Source organism: Malus sylvestris, chromosome 15 (assembly GCF_916048215.2).
Source record: "Malus sylvestris chromosome 15, drMalSylv7.2, whole genome shotgun sequence".
Classification (NCBI taxonomy): Eukaryota; Viridiplantae; Streptophyta; class Magnoliopsida; order Rosales; family Rosaceae; genus Malus; species Malus sylvestris.
Genome location: NC_062274.1, coordinates 15,851,633 through 15,874,829, shown reverse-complemented (window position 1 = coordinate 15,874,829; position 23,197 = coordinate 15,851,633). Strand labels below are relative to the sequence as shown.

Here is a 23,197-nt window from a genome sequence, read left to right as displayed (position 1 = left end):
GAAAGCAAAAGTAAGTAATAAACACCCCACCAGAATGATGTGATTTACTTTTGTTATTTCTGAATGATGTAATTTATTTATTTTATCTTTCGGATACATCTGTATAAATCCCATCAGAGGGTAATATGTATAAACCCCATCAGAGGGTAAAAAAAAAAAAAGTTGGTGTTGAAGTATGAGGAGGAGGGGCTCCAGCTTCGACCACCCACATGCAAAAGCAAGAAAGAAAAGCAGAAAGAAAAGCAGAAAGCAAAAAAGCAGTGGGGAACAAAGCAAAAAAAGAGAAAGCAAAAGAGAAAGTAAAAGCAGAAAGCAAAAGAGAAAGCAAAAGTAAGTAATAAACACCCCACCAGAATGATGTGATTTATTTTTGTTATTTCTGAATGATGTAATTTATTTATTTTATCTTTCGGAGACATCTGTATAAATCCCATCAGAGGGTAATATGTATAAACCCCATTACCGCTAAAAAAAATAATAATAAATAAAAAGAGCCCAAAATAATGGGCTGCAATGTCATGTGGAGAGCGAATGCCCATATGCCCAAAAGAGCAAAACCCTTTATTATCACCAACCAGGTGACCAAAAGTACGCCCAGTACTCCACAATTATTCGGCAACTTGCCGCTATTACCACAAACCAGGTGATGAAATGTACAACCTGTACTCTCATTCATGCCACCAACCAGGTGATCAAAAGTACGCTCAGTACTCTAAATTATATATGAGCATTACTCATGTTATTCATACATAAACATTCATGAGCATCACTCATGAAAACATCCATGAGTATCACTCATGTCAACATCTATGAGCATCACTCATGTTAATCAAACATTCATGAGCATCACTCATGACAAATCAGCTTCAAAAGCTTTATTTACAGAGCTCTAGCTTCAAAGGCTTCATTTACAAAAGCTCTAGCTTCGAAAGCTTCATTTACAGAGCTTTAGCTTCAAAGCTTCACTTGCAAAGCTTCACCTACAAAGCTTTAGTGCAAGGTATACAAATACTGCCTCCGAACAACCGCCAATTCGGTCCATACATGGATCCAATTTGAAATCTCCAGCCAACAGACTTTATTGACCGAAGACTTGGGGGACTACATTATATACCATATATTGGGCCTCAACGGGGCCTCATGAAAAATACTTGGGAGACTTAGCCCATTACTTATGTATTGAGGAACGAGCCCTTAGTCTATAAAAGGGACTCCCTCACTTTCACTAGAGAGCACCCATTGTTCATGTACTAAAGAGCGAACCCTTATTTTATAAAAGGGACTCCCTCACCACCATTAGAGAGCATCGCCGCCTACTGAGCAACCACCTCGCCACGAGCATCAACTCTAGCCCATCATTTATGTATTGAGGAACGAGCCCTTATTCTATAAAAGGGACTCCCTCACCACCATTAGAGAGCATTGCCGCCTACTGAGCAACTGCCTCGCCGCGAGCATCAAATCTAACCCATCATTTATGTATTGAGGAACGAACCCTTATTTTATAAAAGGGACTCTCTTACCTTCAAACGCCGCAAGCCGAGCTAACCAAGGCAACATAAGCCACGAGCCAAGCAGCCTTGCAGCATGTGCTACTTCTAGTTAAGCGTCATTTCAGATTGAACACTGCCTCATATCGAGCATCAGTTCAAGAATAAGCATGTGGAAAGTTACTTCTTCAAAAGCAAAAGTATCTTATATCATCTCTTCTTCATTTGCTTCTCCTTATCCTTAATGTTGTTTACGACACAAAGAGAAGGAGAACAATCAACCGGAAGTCGAAGTCGAACCTCCGATCCAGGCTGCTTGCTTGGAAGTTTGATTGTTTACCTTGTCTGTTACCTCTTTCGGCAAATCTCCTAGCTCGGCGACTTGGGGGACTCTTACTATAGGGTTTTGTATCGCACTTGACTAAGCCCGAAATTACAGTTAAGCTTCAAGTGAAATTGATACATTACCTTGTGCATCTTCATCGGTTAAAGATACCACCCCTGGATGGAGGAAAAGTACTTTTAGAGAAGATGCCATATCTACGTATGAGACAGATACGGCAAATGAAAATGATACCACAATTCGGTACTTAGAAGTTTCGTGATTACTCAATGGCTTGGATCTTGCAAGTCCCCAACCGAGGAGCTTCCCTCACTCGGTAACTTAGGGAAGCACTGTTTGTACCATACTTGACCAATCCCGAAACTACTGAGCACCGGTCAACGTTATACAGTCAAGGATCCAGAAGAGTTTCCCTCAAACCAAGAGGCCAATCACAGCGCGACACGTGTCGATATCAGAAGCCAATCATAGCGCGACACGTGTCAACATCAAAAGTTAATCACAACACGACACGTGTCAATGTTAGAATGAAACTAGAAACTCTCTTCTATAAATAGAGATCATTCTCTCACAATATTTCCTAATGTCATTTGTACTAAATCATTCACTTGTACTCACTAAATGAGAGCTTGAACCTATGTACTTGTGTAAACCCTTCACAATTAATGAGAACTCCTCTACTTGACGTAGCCAATCTGGGTGAACCACGTACACCTTGTGTTGGCTTCCCTATCCCTATCCATGTACATACTTATTCATACTAGTGACCGGAGCAATCTAGCGAATGTCACAAACTTAACATTTTCTGTTGTACCAAAGTCCTCACTGATTTTGTGCATCAACAAGGCTAAAACAAAACTATCCGTTAATTATTAGCACATGAAGCTTACATGTGGGGCTAACTTTATATTTTTAGTTTCATACATGACCTTCATGTGTTAACAATAAACTGAGAGTTGACAGAACTTTCAATTTTGGGTCTAAATCTTAACAGACTTCACCATAAGGGCTTAAATCCTAGTTTTTTTTTTTACCATAAAGGTTATCTTCTAACTACCCTATCACCACAGAGACTATTAATTCAATTAAGCCAAATATCATTATGAAACACTAATTGTTTTACTTTTAAAGCCAACTATTCTTAAAGGGTAATGCTAGCGAGATTTAATTTGTAGATAAAATTTTGTAAACTAAGTGACATGAAAATTGATAATTAGATTATTATTTAAGTGTTGATAAACGTTATTTTTCATATTGATGACACATAATTTAATTTACAAATTTAGTCTCTTAGCATTACCCATTCTTAAAACTCAAATGTTATTCTAAAAGCACACAACACAAAAGCGCAAGTAAAGTTTGGTTCATTGATAAGCATGCCCTTTTTGCAAAGAAATTTTCAATTTAAAAAAAAAAAAATAGGAATTAGGTGCAAGGTTCACTATACATTAAACTTTAATGATTTGAACCGTTTATTTTGTAATTCTCAATTCATAGATCATTCTTGCAAAAATTCAATTTAATCCGAACCCATTTGCCTATTTAATTATCAAGATAAAATTTCATTGTTTCTTATATAACAAAGTATTCGTTAATTTCTTTGAACTCAATTAGATGTCTTAAGGCCATCTCTAACCGAAGGGTCCAGAGGGCTAGAGGGCCGAAAATAGCCCTAAAATCGTCTCCAACCGAGGGCTAGGCCAGAGGGCTCTAGAATCTGGGAGGGCCCCATGGGATCAAAGAGGGCTGGAGGGCTGGCTATTTTTTTTTTAAGAAGAATTTTTTCCTTGTTTTTTTCCTTTTCATATGAATCAAATTTTGTTTCATATTTTTTTTTAAATTCCATTTTTTTCCTATAACTTTTATTTCACAAAATTTGTTTCAGTTTTTTTTTAAATTCTATTTTTTTCCTATAACTTCTATTTTACAAAATTTGATTCATATTTTTTTTCATATAACTTCAATTTAAAAAATTTGTTTCATATTTTTTTAAATTCCATTTTTTTTCCTATAACTTCTATTTCACAAAATTTGTTTCATATTTTTTTTCAATTCTATTTTTTTCCTATAACTTCCTAGGCCATTTATACAACATTAAATTAAATTAAGTAACATGAAACAACATTAAACAATATGAAACAACATTAAATAACATTAACCAACATACAAATTATACAACATAAAAAAACATTTAACAACATGAAACTTAAACAACATTTTTAAAAACATTTAACAACATAAAACTTAAAAGCCTACTCCATGCTTCTTTTGGCCCAAAGATGTGCAACAAGATCCTGTTGTAGGTACTTATTTGTGGCACGAGAACGTATCATTCTATAGCGCCTCATATACTCATTTATAGAGATACTACCAGTTCTTGGATTGAAAGGCAAATTAGGCCCATCATATATTTTTGCTAGAGCCCTTCTTGACCTATTTGGATCTTCTTGGTCATCATCGGACTCTCCATCAATATACCCGTCTCGCTCATCCTCCACTATCATATTGTGTAATATGATGCAAGACATCATGATGGAGTTCAAATTTTCTCGACTCCACCCTCTTGCCGGTTCACTGATAATCTTCCACCGTGCTTGTAGAATACCGAAATCTCTCTCAACATCTTTCCGGTATGCCTCTTGGTGTAAGGTAAACAACTTTTCTGCATCATTCCTAGGGTTTGGAATTGCTTGGACAAGTGTCGCCCACTTTGGGTAGATGTCATCTACCAAGTAATACCCCATATTGTATTCACGGCCGTTGATGTAGTAGTCAAGTTGAGGTGCTTTACCTTCCGTCAAGTTATTGAAGAGTGGTGAACGCCCAAGAACTGTAATGTCATTTTAGGATCCAGGGACTCCAAAGAAAGCATGCCAGATCCATGTGTCATATGAGGCAACTGCCTCTAACACAACAGTTAGCTTTCTCGACCTTCCGCTAAAGCCTCATTGCCATCCAGTGGGACAGTTCTTCCAATCCCAATGCATGCAGTCTAATGACCCTATCATGCCCGGAAACCCACGGTCTTCAGCTTTGTGAAGGAGCCGATTCAGATCTTCTTGATTTGGCTCTCGGAGGTACTCGTCTTTGTAAACCTGAACAATTGTGTTACAAAATTCTTCAAGAGTATTAAGGCATGTAGACTCAGACATACCATGGGTTTCATCAATCGAATCAGCTGAGGAGCCATATGCCATCATTCGGAGTGCAACAGTAACCTTCTGATGAGGTGAGAAACCAGGACGGCCTGCTCTGTCCCACTTCTGTCGAAAGTATGGATTGACCTGCTGGACATCACGAAGTAAACGCTCGAAGACATGACGCCTCATCCGGAAGCGACGTCTGAAATCCTCTTCTGTGTATATCGAGTTGGGGTTGAAGTAGTTGTTCATCAGATTGGCATGCGCCATCGCTCTGTTTCGTGGTTTGTAAGAGCGACCAGCAACAGAGCCACCCCATTGAGGTTGTTTCTCAGTTGGCTGACACACCATGGCCGCAGCCATGGCTGCTGCCATGTTTTGTTTGTTGCGCCTTACTTGAACTTCTTCATCAGACTCCTCATCTTCTCGTCTTATTTGCGCCCATTTTGCTTCCAATTTGGAATTGGATGAGGACCCCCAATTGGAATTGGATGAAGATCCAAAGTTGGAATTCATTGCAAACTTGAATTGAAAGAGATTGAATTGAAATAGATTGAATTTAAAGTTGTGTGAATTATAGCCCAATATCCATCCTATTTATAGCAAAAAAAAATTCAAATCCAACGGCTAGCTGACGTCAGCATGATGTCAGCTACCAACGGCTAGCTGACATCATGTTGACGTCACTTAGCCGTTAGATTTGAATTTAAATTGTAGTTTTTAAATAATAAATTATGTTTGGCCCTATGGCCCTCGGTTGGAGATGGTTTTTTATGACAGGACTAAAACGAGCCCTCTGGCCCTCGGTTGGAGACAGAGGCCAATATGGCCCTGTACTGTTCATTAAAATATTAATATCTTGGGGAATCTTGGAGGGCCAGAGGGCTAAAACGAGCCCTCTGGCCAACCCTCGGTTAGAGATGGTCTAAACATTTCCGATTTAGCTAATATTTTGCAAGGATGATCTATGTGGTGCAACTTGAAAAATAAACGATTCGGATGGTTAAAATTCGATGTGGTGTAAACCCTACAACTAATCATTTTTTTTATAAAAAATAGATCCATTCCCTTAAAATATTTCCGAATGATACAAAGCCCAAGACCAAAAACAAAAACCAAAACCCCAGTTAGGGTTTTACATCAACCCCCGCCTGCTCTTCCTCTGTCGTCACTCTCTGCAAATCTCAACCCGTAGAGAGACTGTGTCAACTCAGCAATGGCGGCAAAAGCAAGGAACCCGAGAAAGACCCGAAACCCAGATCTCGTTCGCGGGGTGGGTAAGTTCTCGAGGTCCAAAATGTACCACAAGCGTGGTCTTTGGGCTATCAAGGCCAAAAACGGCGGCGTTTTCCCTCGCCACGACGTGAAGCCGGCGGCGGAGACCCAGCCTGAGAAGCCGCCCAAATTCTACCCCGCCGACGACGTCAAGAAACCTCTCGTCAACAAACGCAAACCCAAGCCCACCAAGCTCAGGTTCTCTTTTTATCTACTCTCTCAAATTTTAATCATTTTTCAAATTAGAATCATTGGGTTTCTAATAATTTTTAGATAATTGTTGAAATTAGAAACTAGAAAATGGGTTCTTAATAAATTAAATTTTGATTGTTTTATTTGGTTGGTTGGAACTTGGATGCAGGGCTAGTATTACACCAGGGACGGTGCTGATTATATTGGCTGGAAGGTTTAAGGGAAAGAGAGTTGTTTTTCTTAAGCAGCTTTCTTCTGGGCTCCTGCTTGTTACTGGTGAGATTTGAATTTTTTTTTTTGTTTTAGCTGAATTGTCTCGAATTTCGCATTAATGTTAAAATTTTCATGTTACCGGGATAAGTTAATAATGTTTAGTTTGGGCTTATAATTACCTAAGAACTTTCGTCGTGAACTCCCGCCAAACGCCGATAACCTTGTTTCGTAGCGGCGCAAGTAGAATTTGGTGCAAAAATGGAAGGCTCATTTTGTTTTAAGTTATTGCAAAAATGGGATTGCTCCCCTCCTGTTGGATGGGATAATTTTCAAGGTGGGGTTTGCTTTGAGTGCGGTATATTCACATAGGGTTAGTGAGTGAGTACTCTAATGCTAATATTTTTCTTCCGAAAGTGTATGGAAGGATGAAATTGATCTTGTGAAGCAATGATTGATGACATGAAAGAGTAACATTTGGTGGAAAGAGAGAGGTACAGACATTGCGGGAGTTTCACTTCTGTAACAGCATAGATAGTGTATCAACTTGTGAAGTGTCATCTAGTAATCTACATTCTTACCTTCTCTAATTTATGCAGACGTTTTTTTCTTGAGGATATGATCTATGTTCCTTGCATTATTTTAATCGTGATTGTTATGAGGACATATAGATATAGTTAGAATTTATGAATTAGCTTTTATGCCTTCAACTTTCATAGACGTGGGTTTTCCGTTGCCAGCTTCTTGGAAAAAACTTGTTGATTGCCATTCTAACTTTATTGCTGGTATTGACGCCATTGCAGGTCCGTTTAAAATTAATGGTGTGCCTTTGAGACGTGTTAATCAGTCTTACGTGATTGCCACTTCTACCAAGGTTGACATTTCTGGGTTGAACGTTGAAAAGTTCGATGATAAATACTTTGCTAAGGAAGTTGAAAAGAAGAAGAAGAAGGGAGAGGGCGAATTTTTTGAGGCCGAGAAAGAGGTTAGAATTATTGTCCTTTTCATTTACATATACTTTTGAGCTAAAACTTTATTGTTCTCGTGATTCTCTTCTCTTTCGTTGTTGGCACTGTCTGCCTGGACTTTCAAAGTTCAATGTGGCAAAATGTGATCATTGTCTTCCGATTTTGCTGGTATTTTTCTTATACAGATTTTCTGATCCTTTTTTGTTGCCCTCTTAATTGTACCTATCCATCTCTTTCTACTAGCTTGATCTCTTCTTCTACATGTTAATGGCAAGTATGTCAGTTATTGGAGAATTACATTCACTGTGCCAAAGCTTCTGGTGGAAACTTTTCGTTGTCTCACTACTAATTAATATTTCCCGAACAACAAACTGTAGGAGAAGAATGTGCTCCCGCAAGGAAAGAAAGACGATCAGAAGAGTGTGGATGCTTCATTGATAAAGTCCATTGAGGCTGTCCCTGACTTGAAGACGTACTTGGCGGCAAGATTCTCTCTCAAGGCTGGGATGAAACCTCATGAGCTTGTCTTTTAGACCATTGTCCTATAAACTACTACGCCTTAGGATAATTTCTGCACTTCGGCTTGTTATTTTCGCTTAAGATCATCAGCGAACTCGGAATTTTCACTTTGCCGGTGTATTCAAATTTATACTCATTTTGGTTTGGTTTTGATTACTACTGCTTTCGGCACATAGAAAATACCAAGTGAAATTCATATGAAATGAACAGGGGATCATTCGAAATCAGCTAATTTAGTATGTTATTCGAAGTCAACAAAACAACCAGCAGTCGATGCGGTCGTTGAAGTACCGCAGAGCGACGAAAACGCTCACTGTGTCGACCCTCCCTGACAATAAATCCCAGTAACGACCCAAAATTTTTGCTTCTGCAAGAATGCTCTCTGCCTGCAATGCAAATGCAACACTCTATCACAATGTTCTTAATCTTAGTACTTGCGGAGAAGTACTAACCGCAATGTCAATGTGTCACCATCGCATGTCAGAAACACGCGTTGTTCTATGAGAAAATTCAACTGAAGAAACTCGTGTCTGATTGCACCATACCATAGTTCACCTAGAGTGATTTCCAGATATACAGATTCCACAAATGCAGGTTCCATGACAGCACCATTTGCTAGGTAGCTGGTTAGGCGTTACCTTTGCTGGTTCCTACGCTATTCTTTGAAATTCTTGGTTTTTTTAAGTACATAGTTAAGCTTTTTTATTCATTTTTTTTCGCTCATTTGGCGCCAATGTATTGTGTTGAGTTCAAGTGGTTAAGAGCATATCGACATTTTACATTAAATTCCTCACTCCGCCAATATTAATTGCTTGTATAAAAAATAAAAAAAAACAAAGAAAGACCAGCTTACTATGAGAACCAAATAAGTTACTTAATATGGAAGAAAAAGAGAAAAAGAAAAGGAAGTACGATGGTAGAGTTGAATGAAAACAGATCAATAATTCATCAGAGTCGTGAAATTTCATGGAAGGAGAGGAAAAAGTACACAGAGAGTACGAAGTTTACAAGGGCCACTTCGTCAGAGAGAGAAATGCATAGTAAATTAGTCAATAATCAGATGGAGACATTTCTTCCCCTTGACTTGGCTAATGTTAGAGACTTTTAAGGTGCTCCGGCGTATCCGACACTCTAAATATTTTAATTTTTAAATTTATGTTTCAAAATATAAAATTTAAGATTTAACGGTTAAAACATTTAGAATATCGGATACCCTGAATAACGAACACAAATTTTAAATTAGACTAGCTGCACAATGCAACTATCGTGACTACGACTAGTCAGAAGAAAACAAAATATTGCTGGCTGCATATCCTATGTATGTCACAAGATTTCCACAAACATATTAGTACAAAATAAGACTACAACAGCACGTGATTAGTCGATAAACTTCGTGCATAATTCCATCATCCAAATTATTTGGTCTTAATTACCTTACAGAAAACCAAAACCTTAGCTAGTAAATAACATAGTCGCATCCCACTATTTTCGTGTTAGTCAATGAAACTTAATAACCGAAGCCATCCAGAAGATCATCATTAGGAGGCTCAAATCCATAGTCCATAAGAACCCCACTGACATTATCGACACATTCATTGCCAGACCAGATGCTGTAATTGTTCTCCAAACCCAAACCAGATGAAGTTGGAAGGCTTGAAACTTCTTGAGATGGTGAAATAATGCTGAAACTCTTGCCTTCTCTAGTCTCAAAACCATTAACTTCCATAGGGTTTGAAGGAGAAATTTGAGTGCAGGGATCAAAACTTTGCCCCGAGCTTACATCCATTAGATATGGCAATGTGCCATCAAAACAAGATGGTGCTCCCTGGTCCTGTAGGGTTTCAGTTTTCGGAATCGAATCCGAAAACTGTGACAAGTTGGTATCAACGGTGTCTCTAGTAGCCAAATTCATGTTGTTTGTTGCCAAGAGTTTTTTCTTCAACTTGGTGTTCCAATAGTTTTTAATATCATTGTCAGTTCTTCCTGGAAGTTGAGAAGCTATAATAGACCACCTAAATCCCACAACACAAAAGCATAAATTACATATACACGTTCACAAATACATACAAAATAGATTGAAATATGCACAAGTGGAACTCGTTAAAAAATTTAACCAAAAAGATAATTGGGGACACCAAACGAACAATTTGCCGTCTATAAAAAAGTTTGTAATTGGTTTTGTTTGTCATATATCCGAAAATTAAACTAAGATACATATATGTACATATATATTATGATTTATATATAAATATATATATATATATGATGATTATTGACTTGCCTACTTCCAATGGTACCATGGAGAGTGCAAATAACATTGTCTTCTCCCTCAGTAAAACCTCCACGCTTGATGTCAGGCCTAAGATAGTTTAGCCATCTCAAACGACAACTCTTACCGCAACGATTGAGGCCTTAAAACATAGAATTAAAATTTAATTAACCTCCGTGAAGAGGGTAAAAAAGGATGGGTTAAAAATTAAGAAATCACTGTTGTGATCTAAACAACTAGTGATCAGTTAAAAATAGAGGATGGGTTTTACCTGCTTTGGTCGGTAGAGCAATCCAGTTGCCACCAGTGCCATGTTTGTGGAGGTAGTTCTTGAGGGTGGTGTCTTCTTCCGGTGACCAGGGTCCTTTCTTCACTCTGGATTTGTCACAGCATGGAGCTCTTCCCATGGCAGCCAACCACTCAAAACAGCACCAAAAGCTCGCTAGCGGAGGCGGAGGACCAGAGAACCAGGACAACTAGCAAAAACAAACAGTTGAGAATTTGACAGATGGATAATAAAAAGAGGTTTCGAAAGCTTGACTTTGTCTGACTGACACCATATTCTATTCATTTTTAATAAGAAAGAGACTGGTCAATGTTGGTGTTTGAGGAATCACGCAGGTTGCATGCATTTGTTATTAAAACACCAATTGGTAGCCAATTGGCCAAATTGGCCAAATTGCCTATGACATAATATGCATATGAAATTAAAATCGCTTTCCTTTTACAAGGATATTATAATCTAACGGAGATTTGGTGTCAAACACATAATACACAATTAGGTATCGAACTTATCATTTTCGATCACACAAAGTATATCAAACTCACTATCTATATGAATTAAACATGATATCTCTCACTTAAAAATGTTTGTTTATGTGGGTAAAATTGCACAAATTTCATGCATTTGTTGTCAAACAAATATTAGAGCCAATGCCAAATTGCCAATGACATAGAACATTGTTCATTGCTTTGCTCCTCACACATAAGAGTCATTCTTCATTGCATATTATAATATGGCACATGCATACAAAAAGAATAACTCATTAAAATACAAAATGTAAAATGTGTACATATATCAAACCGTAGTTGGTCTCTAACAGAATCTATCTAACTCTGTAAGGAGTAGACGAGTATTTTTCCAACAACATACATAAAAGTTGAAATGAGGTTTTAATATGAAAATATGGTTGGCAATGGCATGAAACTAAATATTATGTGAATTACTCCCTAATTGAAAATTTTTAGGAGACGTATGCTATTTAACTATGGCAAGGGGTGGGTTGAAATGTTTTTAACCTTTTTGAGCTCCATTGGGGATTAGTTTTACCCTTCGCGGGTGTGGGATACCTTAGGCTCCAGCAAAAAAAGGATGATGTGAAGTGCTATTGTATTAGTTAAGACTCAAACTACACATTAAAGGTGTCATTTAGTACTACGGTCTAGTGATATTTCTCTTCACTTGTAAGTTAGAGATCTTAAGTTCGATTTTTTACCAAATGTAAATTTGAACCACATTATTATTAGCCCATTGTGAGGCTAAACTGACCTCTCTGCCTTTCATTTTAGTATAGATAATCTCGTTTATTAAAAAAAAAAAACTACACATGATAGGGGAGTTAAAAATAGGTTCAATTGGCATAGTAGGTAGTTGGGCTTCCAGCCTTCCAACAAAATCCAATTCATTCGGCTCTAGCCTATGGGAAACTTTCCTCTCTTCCGGTCCAATTCTTCACCTTCAAGATTTCAAGGTATAGCCCATGACATTGATGGAAAATATAGCCTCTTGAGGAGCAAATAGCATGTTTCACTTCAACGATGCAAAAGTAGTCCAATTCTCCATCCGATCCAAAGTTCCAAATTATTCCTGGTTAGAAAGAACGAGAGTCGAATATTGACTAGAACAAAAACTTATAGCTCTAGTGGTTAAGAGCATATATTTTGATTCAGTACATACAACCAAAGTCTCATGTTCAGTTCTCTCATCTGCACCTTACAAATAGGAACACAATAATTGATCAACACAACTAGCAATAAAATATGCAAATTGATCCGGATTTGCAGAAATCTAAAGGCAAATAAATGGTTTACCACCTTTCATGTCATGCATGCGACTGTGCCCTTTGATCACATCTCATCCATATTTCATTATTTCTAAGTCACAACACCAAATTATCTTTACAATTTAGTCCATTCCATCACCATCATACTCATGCTTGCAGCATAAATTATATAAATTATAAATTACATATCGTCTGTCTCTAAAACACATTAGACTTGAATATATTAATTGGTGTTGGATCATCCAAAAGTTTGGCTTTCAAAACCACCGGCGCACTATAGCGACTGCCAATATTACTTTAATATGTGATTTAATTAGTGACTTGGTTTGACGATAACCTCAACTTGCTGGGATATCAGACTACATAATTACTCAATTTCCTGCTCCTCTTCCTCCCATGCTCATTGACAATCACACACACCAACAATATTACATTAATATGTATTCGCTTTGTCTCGCGTTAAAAATGGACCCCATTTCAATATTTTCTTTGATAATGTAGATTTCAGTGGACTTAAGGTGATATTGACAACGAAGAATTTAAAATGATTTTTCGTACTCATTTTATCATTATCTTTTAGCATTTTAATAATACAATTCATCGAAGAATCAAGAGATAAATAAAAGAAGACGGCGTAAGAACAAGGGATGGAAATTACCATGCTAAGAGTGACATAAATTAATTGCCACGGTATACGTTATACAGATTCATCGTAGTTACTCATGTTTATAACATTTACAAAGCCCCTGAAAGAGGAGGGTGTTTGGATTTATGCATGCATGCGCACGATTGATAGGGAGAATTTATGCATGCATGCGCTCGATTAGTATTATCATTTTGCAACTAGTTAAGGTGAATGTACGCATGCATGCACGCGATTGATCATAATACTCCTCTTATCGACAATATTACTAAATAATTATACACAATTTCTTCCCGCTGGTAGAAGCCAAACATGACTCTTTATATATCTGTCTTTTCCTTCTTCCTCGATGGATTCGTAATTGTTGTGGTCCTATATAAATAATTGCTATTTGCAACATCGATGTTTTCTATTGCCGAAAATGGGCTTTTAGTTTTTTTATTTTTTTTACCCTAAATGGGATATTCTTGATAATAATCTGGCAGTCCGCGGTCAGTGTGGCATCTGCCCAGATATAATTGACAGAAATTCTGGACCGCAGCCTCCAAATTTGCACTCACAAGAGCAAAAGAGACGAACAAAATTAATGTTCGGTGCCGCAAAGCATACACGCGGCAAGCATGCAGATGCATGATCACACTTCTTATGTGATGCGGCTTATAGCTTATGACTCGTGTAAGAAGAAAATGACACTTGGAGTTCGATCTTCCAAACTCAACGGGAAATTTTTTGCTCACTATTAGTGGTGATGTTTTCCACTTTGAAATTTTAAAATTTATGTAATGGAGAGATAAATATTAAAATTTAAACTCATAAACGATAATACGTAAAGTGGGAGAAGAGAATTTTTAGTGTGTGTAAATATAAAGTGGTACGTTACATGTTATTATACAAGTAAAAATAAGTTCATTTTTCAAGTGTCCATCGACTTGAATAATGACTTATTGCGTATGTGTTTGTATTTCACTACTATCAGTGGTGAACAATATCTCTAATTGAAGGTGATGTGCAAAAATACACCCAACCCAACCTCAATATTATAACTCTCTCTTGTTTGTCGGCAAACATAAATTCTAAATTCGTCTTCCTAAAATCTATAGCATTCAGTACTCGGTATGACTACTTAAGATCATCTCCAACCAAAGAGTCCAGATGACTAGAGGGTAAAAAAATAGTTCGAAAATCGTCTCCAACCAAAGGGCAGGTCAAAAAGCTCGTGGACCCCACTGGATAAAAAAGGGCCAAAGGGCCAACCGGCCGGCCCCAGGTCAGGCCAAGCCACATGCTGACGTCATTTTTTTTTTTTTACAAAATTTAAAAATTATATATACTTTTTCCTATAACTTCCTAAGTCATTAAACAACATTAAATAACATTAAGTGTAACATCCCACATCGCCCAGGGGAGTGGGTCCTATAAGTTTTATATGTATATTCTCATCTTTACCTAACACGAAGCTTTTTGGGAGCTCACTGGCTTCGAGTTCCATTGGAACTCCGAAGTTAAGCGAGTTCACGCGAGAGCAATCCTATGATGGGTGACCTACTGGGAAGTTCTCATGTGAGTTCTCAGAAACAAAACCGTGAGGGCGTGGTCGGGGCCCAAAGAGAACAATATCGTGATACGGCGAAGTCGAGCCAGGGATGTGACATTAAGTAACATAAAACAACATTAAACAATATCAAATGACATTAAGTAACATTAAATAACATAAAAAAATTAAACAACATGAAACTTAAACATTTTTAAAAACATTTAACAACATGAAAATTATTGACAATCAGTAACTTAAAATTATTGAGGTAATTTAATTTAAGTAACCATAATATTTCAATTAAAATAATAAATTATGTTTGGTGTTATGACCCTCGGTTGGAGATGGTAAGAAATATGGTCATGCACTGTTTATTAAAATATTAATTTCTTAGAAAATCATAAGGTTAAAACGAGCTATCTGACCAACATTCGATTCGAGATGAACTAACTGGAAAAAAAATAAAAACCATAAAATCAGCATGGTTTACGATAAAACCAAAATCACATACGAGTGCTCTGGCGGCTGATTCAACAAGTAATAAAGTGAACTTTAACGAAAAGCACCTGGTATTGTTCACTTTAACGAAAAACCACATTTTTACACTAAAAAGTCAATCCTGGTACTATTCACTTTACCCTTTATTTTGTCCTTATCATTAAAACTCAAAGTTTTCAAGCCCTTTTCATTAGTTTTCCTGTAATAAAAAGCCAAAAGCAGCTTCCTTCACTAGGGAAAAGTTTTAACTATGACGGGAATACGGATGGTGCACCACGTGTTTTTATGCAAGTGGTAAAAAATTTTAATTTTTAAGTTATTAACTTCTTAATACATATAACTCATCATTTATATAGAAACACGTAGTGTATTATTTTGTGTGAACGAGAACACTGAAAAATCTCTCCTCCACCAGCCAGCCCTACAAAAAGACAGTGGAATGCTCAGAAAATTAACAAATTACGCCAGAAATTATTGTTCGTGTCATGTCATTATTCCATCTCCCAATAATACTTCCAACACCCATACTCCATACATTGAAATCATCATATAAGTAATTATCCAAGTCCATATCAATCACATCACCCCCATCAAAACAAAGACTAAAACCCTATTAGAAAAAGAAAGAAGGGACTAAGCCCGATGCACCAAGTCAAAAGGCAACCAAAAGAAACAGAGCAAACAAAATACCATTATTTTCCGAACCCAATCTTTCCTGCAGAACAGATGTAATTCCCAAACTGACCATTACCACACAGTAAAAGCTTCATGTAACAGCCAGCCGAGAGATTATATTCGCACTCCACCTCAAATTACTTCCCTACACCTTTTTAATTTTTTAGTACTTTTTTATCAAATGTTGTGTGTAAAATATATAAAAATATTAAAAAAAAATATGGAAGAAGTACTCAGTGGTATGAATATAATCTCTCATTCACAAATCCAAGTACAGAATACACAGTAAAACCTGATAAAATACTAATTTACATTGATAATTGCATTAGCACAAAGAGACTATGCATTACAGAAGAAGCAAGCATAAGTTTTTACAATGATTTGATGAGATCGGTAAGAGGGGATGGTGGTAATTATACCCCAAACACCACAATTAACAAAAACAAAAGAGGGATTAGATGTTCTTCCACTGTCCACTCCTTCAACTACAAAAGAACCGAAGCCCAGTTCTTTTCATAATTACCATCCTTAAATTTATCTACTTGTCCTTAATCCGATAGATAATCCCCCTAAAAAAGACATAGATTCATTCCATTACTCATCTCCGACAAAAGACATCCCACTAGTTGTGTTTCTGCAAAAACATTTACACAAAACAGCATAATCTTCAAATTCTTCAACTTGGCTTTGCTACCAAAATCAAATTCCCCTCTCCCCTCCTCCATGCATTATTCACATAATCTAGAGAGAGACCCAAAATATATGATAATTATAGGCCACCAGAATCAAGCACCCTATACAGAATCAGCGTAATAACAACAAATCATCGGACAAGTAGTCCTTCACTGAACCAGCTCAGAAACCCACCCAACATCCGGAGCACCCGAACAATTCGGACCCGGGTCGACCCGGCCCAATGAATTCTCCTCCCTCAGCTTCTCAAACATCTTGGCTCTCAGCCCCCTTCCAGACTCCACCCTCTCCATTGCAGGCTCCTCCTCACAACTCTCCTCGCAGAAATCCAAATAACTGATTCCGGAACGGGGCGGGACCCGGGTCGGTGTTGAAGGCAGGCTGGAGAATCCGGGTCGGAGCATGGGCCCGCGTGGTGACCCGAACCCCGGAGATACTGGAGACCCAAACCCAGAAGATCCCCCCATCTGAACATTCCGAGAAGAGGGAAAAGACTTGACCTTTCCGAGCTGCAAGTTCCTAAGCGAAGCTACCATTTCGTTAATAGAGCCCGACCCAAGAGACCGGCTCATCGGAGATACCGGCGGCGACACCTCCGGCGACTGTTGCGGCGGGGAGGACACGAAAGACATAGTTTTCACACACGAAGCAGCAGCGGCCTCCATCGCCTGCCTCAGCGGCGACCCGTCATACGACTCGGCCGAGTTGAGGGAGTTGCCTCCGCCTCTGGGGCTCTGCTGAGGCAAAACCCTAAGCTGCTCGGGCGTGTGAGCAAAGAAACAAACCCTCCGCTTGCAGCTGGTGCCGTCCTTGCACGGCTGAGTACGGTAGCGAGACGGGTGAAGCCAGCACTCGAAAACCCCGTGCGCAAACTCGCACGCATCGCCCTTCTTGCAATGACCCTTTCGGAAATCGGGGCAGGCCGTACCCGAATAGTGATACTTCCTCGGGTCGCGGCGCCTGGCCTTCTCCCCCGGGTGGGCGTACGGACACTCGGTCCAGTCATGTGACCGGCCACGTGCGCACCTCCTGACCTTGAACTCAAACATCCTGAAGTGGTCGCAGGAGTAGGCGTCGACCGGCGCGTCCGATTCGCGGCCGGAAATATCTGAGTCGGAGTCCGGGTCGATCTCGTTGGAAGGCAAGTAGCGCTGGAGCGTCGTTAGGGCTTCGTGGAGGTAGTACGGGCCGTTGAAGTCGGCGCCGTTTGCATTGCCGTCGGAGCTAACAGAGACGCCGCTCAGGGGAAACGGTGAGTACACCTCGGCCGTGGAATCGTCGTGTAGGAACCACGGAGGGACGTGGACCGTTGGATTGGGACGGTGCGGTTCTCCGAGCATCATATTTTCGGTGGGTTTTTATTTTCCTTTTGCGGTGGATGGTGGTGTTTGGGGATACATAAGTGAGGAGTGGGTTTATATACCGCTAAAGGAGTGGGTTTTGAACCGTGGTTGGGTTAATGGGGCTGTAGGTTAACCGTCGTTGGGTTAAAACTTCTAGGAGCTGCTGCTCCAGTTACCACCGCGGTTTGGGGAGTTTCTCGGTCACTGGCTGTCTGGTTGGGTTCGGACAGCTAGAGTTTTGTTCTCCACGTGGTTACCGCGAGGGGCTGGGGTTTATTTGAGTTGATGTCCGTGCCACATGTAGGGTAGAGATTTGAGGGTGAGCTGAATGCAGATGGACATGCTGTTTGTTGATCATCAGGCTTCCTATGGCGGTGGAGAGTGATAAGTAATTAAAGGATTTAGAACAGCAATTAAGTAATTCAACAAAAACATAAACATAAATTTTATTTGAACCCATATAACATCTTTTTACACTCAATTTACTCTCTTTACCAATATCATTTTTGACATGCCGACCCTGATATCCTCCAAACATCAGGATAGGCACGTACTGACTGACACCCAAAGGTGGCGAAGCCACACTAATATGCATGAGAACCAATGAATATAAATAAGACTTATAAATTTAAATATAATTAATATGCAAATGAGGAAATTGTTTAGAGCATACAACTAAACCGAGACACTAGAAAAGAAATAATATAAAATTGAATGAACAAAGGAATGGGTTCTACACCAAAAGGACTCGAAAATGCCAATGCAGAAATGCCTTGATGCAGGGATTGTACACCTCGATTTTAAGTCCTGAGGGGGCGCAAAACAAAACATGAGTCGACCAAATTGATATATAAGTTGTTGATGCACAAAACCGGAGGTCTTGAAACAACGTAAATCCCACCGTGAATCTGCAAGTAATGTAAATGACACAAAATGTATCGTGGTTCACCCCAAGGTTTGGACTACGTCCACACTGATTATATTTATGAGGGAAAGAGAGCTCTGAATGAGAGTGAGAGCTTTGAGAGGGGTGAGGAGCCTTAGGAATTGGCCTCCTCAATTGTGAGGTTGAGGGGTCCTTTTATAGAATAAGGACTCCTCATTTATTACATATTTGCCCCTTCCTTTATCACATAATTACATTTAAGTCGTCCGAGTATTTATACGAGATCTAAATACGAGGCCCTAAATATGGTATAAACATAAGTAATACTAAAATGGTTATTTCTCAACATACTAACCCCAAAAGTTTATGAAAACTTATTAGTATAATATGTAATGGGTTTTCCGAAAACCCTAGCATACCATAAAACCTTTCATAAAACATATATCATATATAGTGTGCTAAATAGTGGTATCATACTTGCCCGTAGGCAGGACATACACCCGTAGGCAGAACATATGCTCGTAGATAAGCACAAAAATCATTGAACATAATATTTTCAAACATAAGTACATATATTTCAACGGAGCTCAGTAGCTCAAACATCATATCTTAAAACATCTTCATAGTATATAGTCATCAATCAAATATACTACAAAGAACGTAAAAATCGATAAAGTATGGTATTCCAAAATATTCTCAGTAAAGCATGACTTTCATGTATGCATTTCTAATAGCAAAATTATGCATTTTGGAAGGGGTCCACTCATAGATACTTTGTTGTCGAAGAACCATGCAAACTAGTGAAAACGGAAACGCCACAATAAATGCACTTAAGCACATAAAGGGTCTAATTAATAAAACTGAACTTAAACGATCGAATTTTGAAAAACGGACATCATAAACGGATTCAGAATGTCGAAAAACATAAGATGGGACCTCGGGTACCCCCCTACACGCCATTTTAGGCCACCAGAAAGTTCGTCGAAAAAGTCGTCGACACCACCGTGGATGGAGACGAAGCACAATACCTCTGGTGAAGGCACAAGTGCTCCACGTGCGGCCTAGATCCTGGGATCCGACTGGGTTAGGCCGGATCAGGGTATGGGCTTGGCCCTAATGGGTTTCAGGGTTTAGTTAAGTGGGTCTGGGCTTTACAACTGGGCCTGGTTCCATGACCCAAAGGTTGGGGTTCCATTTGGATTTTGGGCTCAGGGAAAAGGGTTGGGCTCCCTAGGGTTTGGGTTTGGGTTCATTGTCCTGAAGGCCTGAGTTAGCATGGCCTAAAACCCTGGGTTCAATGGATCTGGGTTCAGGGCTACTAGGTCGGGTTGACCCAATTTTCAGGCTGAATTTACAAATGAGGAAGTCAGAGCTTCCCGAGCTCCGTTCAACTCCGATACACAACGCTAGGATACGATATACCTACCAAAATGAAGCGTAACGAGTGTAGATTAGGACTTTACCTTTTGTTTCACAAGTGGTGCCCGGGGTTAGTCGGCAATCGGCTTGAAACTATCGAGCTAGTTGGAAATTCTGGAAACCACATCCTTGTGTTGTTTTCATGATTCAACCTTCACCACAACACCCCTCCCCCGATGCCTAAGTTGTTGCTTGTGTGTAGTGCGAGGTGCTCGGGGGATGAGGGATGGGTGTATATGTGTGGGTCACTGGGAAGGGGAGAGCACAGAGAGAGAGAGCACATGGGAGATGAAAGAAAAGTGAGGGAGAGAGAGAGAGAGAGAGAGAGATAGAGAGATGGAAGGCTACGTGGCAGCCAAGGAAGAAGGGAGATCGGGGACCAAAAAGCAAGTGGGTCCCAGCTGACTCACAATTTAAGGCCTAAAAGAAACTCCCTAAAATATCTCACCCGTGAAAAGCTCATAATGCCCTCGTTCCAAAATCCGTAAAAATAATCGGGACGGGTTGTTGCAGTTTTTTATTAAAGAATTAATATCTCTTTAAACCCAAATTTATTACCTAAACTACCATCTCAAATCGAATTCAAAATGTAAAATTAGCTTTACACTCATTCTCTTTATAAAATAACATCTCTAATTGAATGTTTTTTTTTCTTTTCAAAGAGGCATCCTTTGCCCCCTATAATTGAGACTAGCATTCCATGGCTGTTTTTTTACTTTCTGCTACCACAACCCATCCATGGACTTGGGATCCAAGAGATCAGTCCATAGACTTTAATTTGCCAAGAGAATGTTATGCAAGCTCCAATTCAGTCATTTTTAAATCGAGCATTTTCATGTACTGTTTAAGAAACTTTGAAGTGACATAGGGTTTGGTGTTTTGCTGCTATGTTAATAAACAAATAAACAAATTGAAGCTATTTTGAATATAAAATAATGTGCAAGACATGCCACCCGCTAGTTCGTGGATAAGGTTGAGCAATCTTTATTTGCACCAAGAATCAAGTTTTGTCTTTGCAGTACTAATCAAAAGTCCTCGCACTGGTGTTTTGGCGCATACTGACGGCATAGAAAAACAAATACAATATAATACAAAAAGTATGAAATTTAAAAACAAAAACAAAATATCTAAAAATGGAGTCATATCTTAGTTGGAGGATTAAAAATTTCAAAATCACCATCCATCAATAGAAAATCTTGTTTTTCTCTATCAGAGCTATTAGGGGGCGTTTGTTTCACCTCATTGGGAGGGACTGGACTACAGTCCCATATTTGATAGGTGCTAGGACTAAGTTAAGTGGGACTAAAGGGGACTCGTGTGGACTAGAGGCCTCCTTAAAGGTTCTTAGCGAAGTTCTCCCCAAACCATTGGACTTGCTAAGACCGGCTTCTTCCTCCTCCCTGCGAGCCCCTTTGTGAGTTATGGGCTTCTTCCTCTGCTCCTATGTTTTCACAAACGCCGAGAGCCACCATCATTCCCCCTCGCCAATTCCCCCTTCCCCTTATCCTCTCTCCTCGTTTTCTTCTCTTTCTGCTCCGCTGAGATCCGAACTTGGCCGCGACGGCGACAGTTGCTCCATCCTGTTAGTACTGTAGTTCTGCTACGGCGGTAACGACTCAGTAGCAGTCGGCTTCTCCTGCGCAGAAGATATTCTAAGCACGCTCGAGAATCGCTATAGGCCGATTCCGCCGCTCCACATACTTGTGGCTCCGATTGAATCCACATACTTAGAAAGCTCTCTCCAGTTAGAATCTTGCACCGAACAAAAACCAGAAAAACCAAGCTTGATTCTTCATTTTGCAAATTTTTTTTTGGCAATTAATCAGAAAAAAGAGGAAAGGGAATGAAAGTGTGGGACAGAGAGAACGAGGAATAAAAGGATGGAGGCTTCCAAAGAGAGGGAGAGTATTATTAGAAAGAAAAAAAGATAGAATTAATTAATATAATATTATTATATATGAATTAAAAATATAAAATATTGTAGTTTGTTATTATCCTTCTTTTTAGTCCGACACTGCACCAAACGCTTTACTAAGTTAGCCCAACTTAATCTAGTTTAAGTTAGTCCAGCTTAGTCCCTGAAGCTAATCCAGTTCGAGATAGTCTGGTGCAACAAACGCACTCTTAGGGTTTTAGTCGAAATGAACACAGAATAAACAAAAAGTGATTCTACGGGTTAGTTATAATATGTGGGTCTATTGATAAATTTGATTGTAGTATTAATTTCATTTTGTACTTAATAGTAATTATGCAATAAGATAAAATAGACAATTAATGTCATATCCCGGCTCGAGCGGGACCACTTCCCAGGCTCGCTTCACCACCGTAGCACGATATTGTCCGCTTTGGGCCCTGACCACGCCCTCATGGTTTTGTTTCTGGGAACTCACAAGCAACTTCTCAGTGGGTCACCCATCATGGGAGTGCTCTGGCCTCTTTCTCGCTTAACTTCGGAGTTTCTAAGAACTCGAAGCTACTGAGCTCCCAAAAAGCCTCATGCTAATTGGAGGTAGACATGTACATATAAGACTTGCAGGATCTTCACCCCTGGGCGATGTGTGATCTTACAATCCACCCTTTAAGGGCCCGACGTTCTCGTCGGCACACTTCCGGCCAGGGATTGGCTCTGATACCAAATTGTCACACTCGGCCCGGGCCCCCACCATATCCCGGGCTCGACTCCACCATAGCACAATATTGTCCGCTTTGAACCCTGACCACACCCTTACGATTTTGTTTTTGGAAACTCACGCGAGCAGAACTTCCCAGTGGGTCACCCATCTTAGGAATGCTCTGGCCCATTCTTACTTAACTTCGGAGTTCCTACGGAACCCGAAGCCAGTGAGTTCCCAAAAGGCCTCGTGCTAGGTAAGGATATGAATATACATTTAAGGATCACTCATCTGAGCGATGTGGGATGTTACAATCCACCCCTTTTAGGGGCCCGATGTCCTTGTCGGCACACTTCCGGCCATGGATTGGCTCTGATACCAATTTGTGACATCCCGGCTCGGGCGGGACCACTTTTCGGGCCCGC

At 39.5% G+C, this 23,197-nt stretch overlaps 3 protein-coding genes and 1 pseudogene across 4 annotated transcripts; 1 reads left to right on the top strand and 3 right to left on the bottom strand.

The window, feature by feature from the left end:
• Positions 1 to 4,514: 4,514 nt before the first annotated feature.
• Positions 4,515 to 5,507, bottom strand: LOC126602178 (uncharacterized; annotated as a pseudogene).
• Positions 5,508 to 6,064: 557 nt separating this feature from the next.
• LOC126602180 (60S ribosomal protein L6-like) lies at positions 6,065 to 8,293 on the top strand. Of its 2 annotated transcripts, none has more exons than XM_050269011.1 (4): positions 6,065 to 6,446; positions 6,610 to 6,716; positions 7,454 to 7,635; positions 7,862 to 8,293. In XM_050269011.1, exons 1-4 carry the CDS (start codon positions 6,190 to 6,192, stop codon positions 8,054 to 8,056), a joined length of 741 nt encoding a protein of 246 aa, XP_050124968.1. In that variant the 5' UTR covers positions 6,065 to 6,189; the 3' UTR covers positions 8,057 to 8,293. The 2 variants fall into 2 exon arrangements, with proteins under 2 accessions (XP_050124968.1, XP_050124969.1); XM_050269012.1 differs by having other exon boundaries at positions 6,069 to 6,446; positions 7,996 to 8,293.
• A 1,221-nt stretch (positions 8,294 to 9,514) lies between these two features.
• LOC126602179 (transcription factor MYB36-like) lies at positions 9,515 to 10,917 on the bottom strand. The gene is made up of 3 exons (XM_050269010.1): positions 10,678 to 10,917; positions 10,419 to 10,548; positions 9,515 to 10,149 (listed from the first exon to the last, which is right to left on the bottom strand). The coding sequence occupies exons 1-3, from the start codon at positions 10,811 to 10,813 to the stop codon at positions 9,645 to 9,647; spliced, it is 771 nt and encodes a 256-aa protein (XP_050124967.1). The 5' UTR covers positions 10,814 to 10,917; the 3' UTR covers positions 9,515 to 9,644.
• A 5,139-nt stretch (positions 10,918 to 16,056) lies between these two features.
• On the bottom strand, positions 16,057 to 17,918 carry LOC126602177 (zinc finger CCCH domain-containing protein 20-like). The gene has a single exon (XM_050269009.1). It carries the CDS (start codon positions 17,853 to 17,855, stop codon positions 16,662 to 16,664), a length of 1,194 nt encoding a protein of 397 aa, XP_050124966.1. The 5' UTR covers positions 17,856 to 17,918; the 3' UTR covers positions 16,057 to 16,661.
• Positions 17,919 to 23,197: the final 5,279 nt, after the last annotated feature.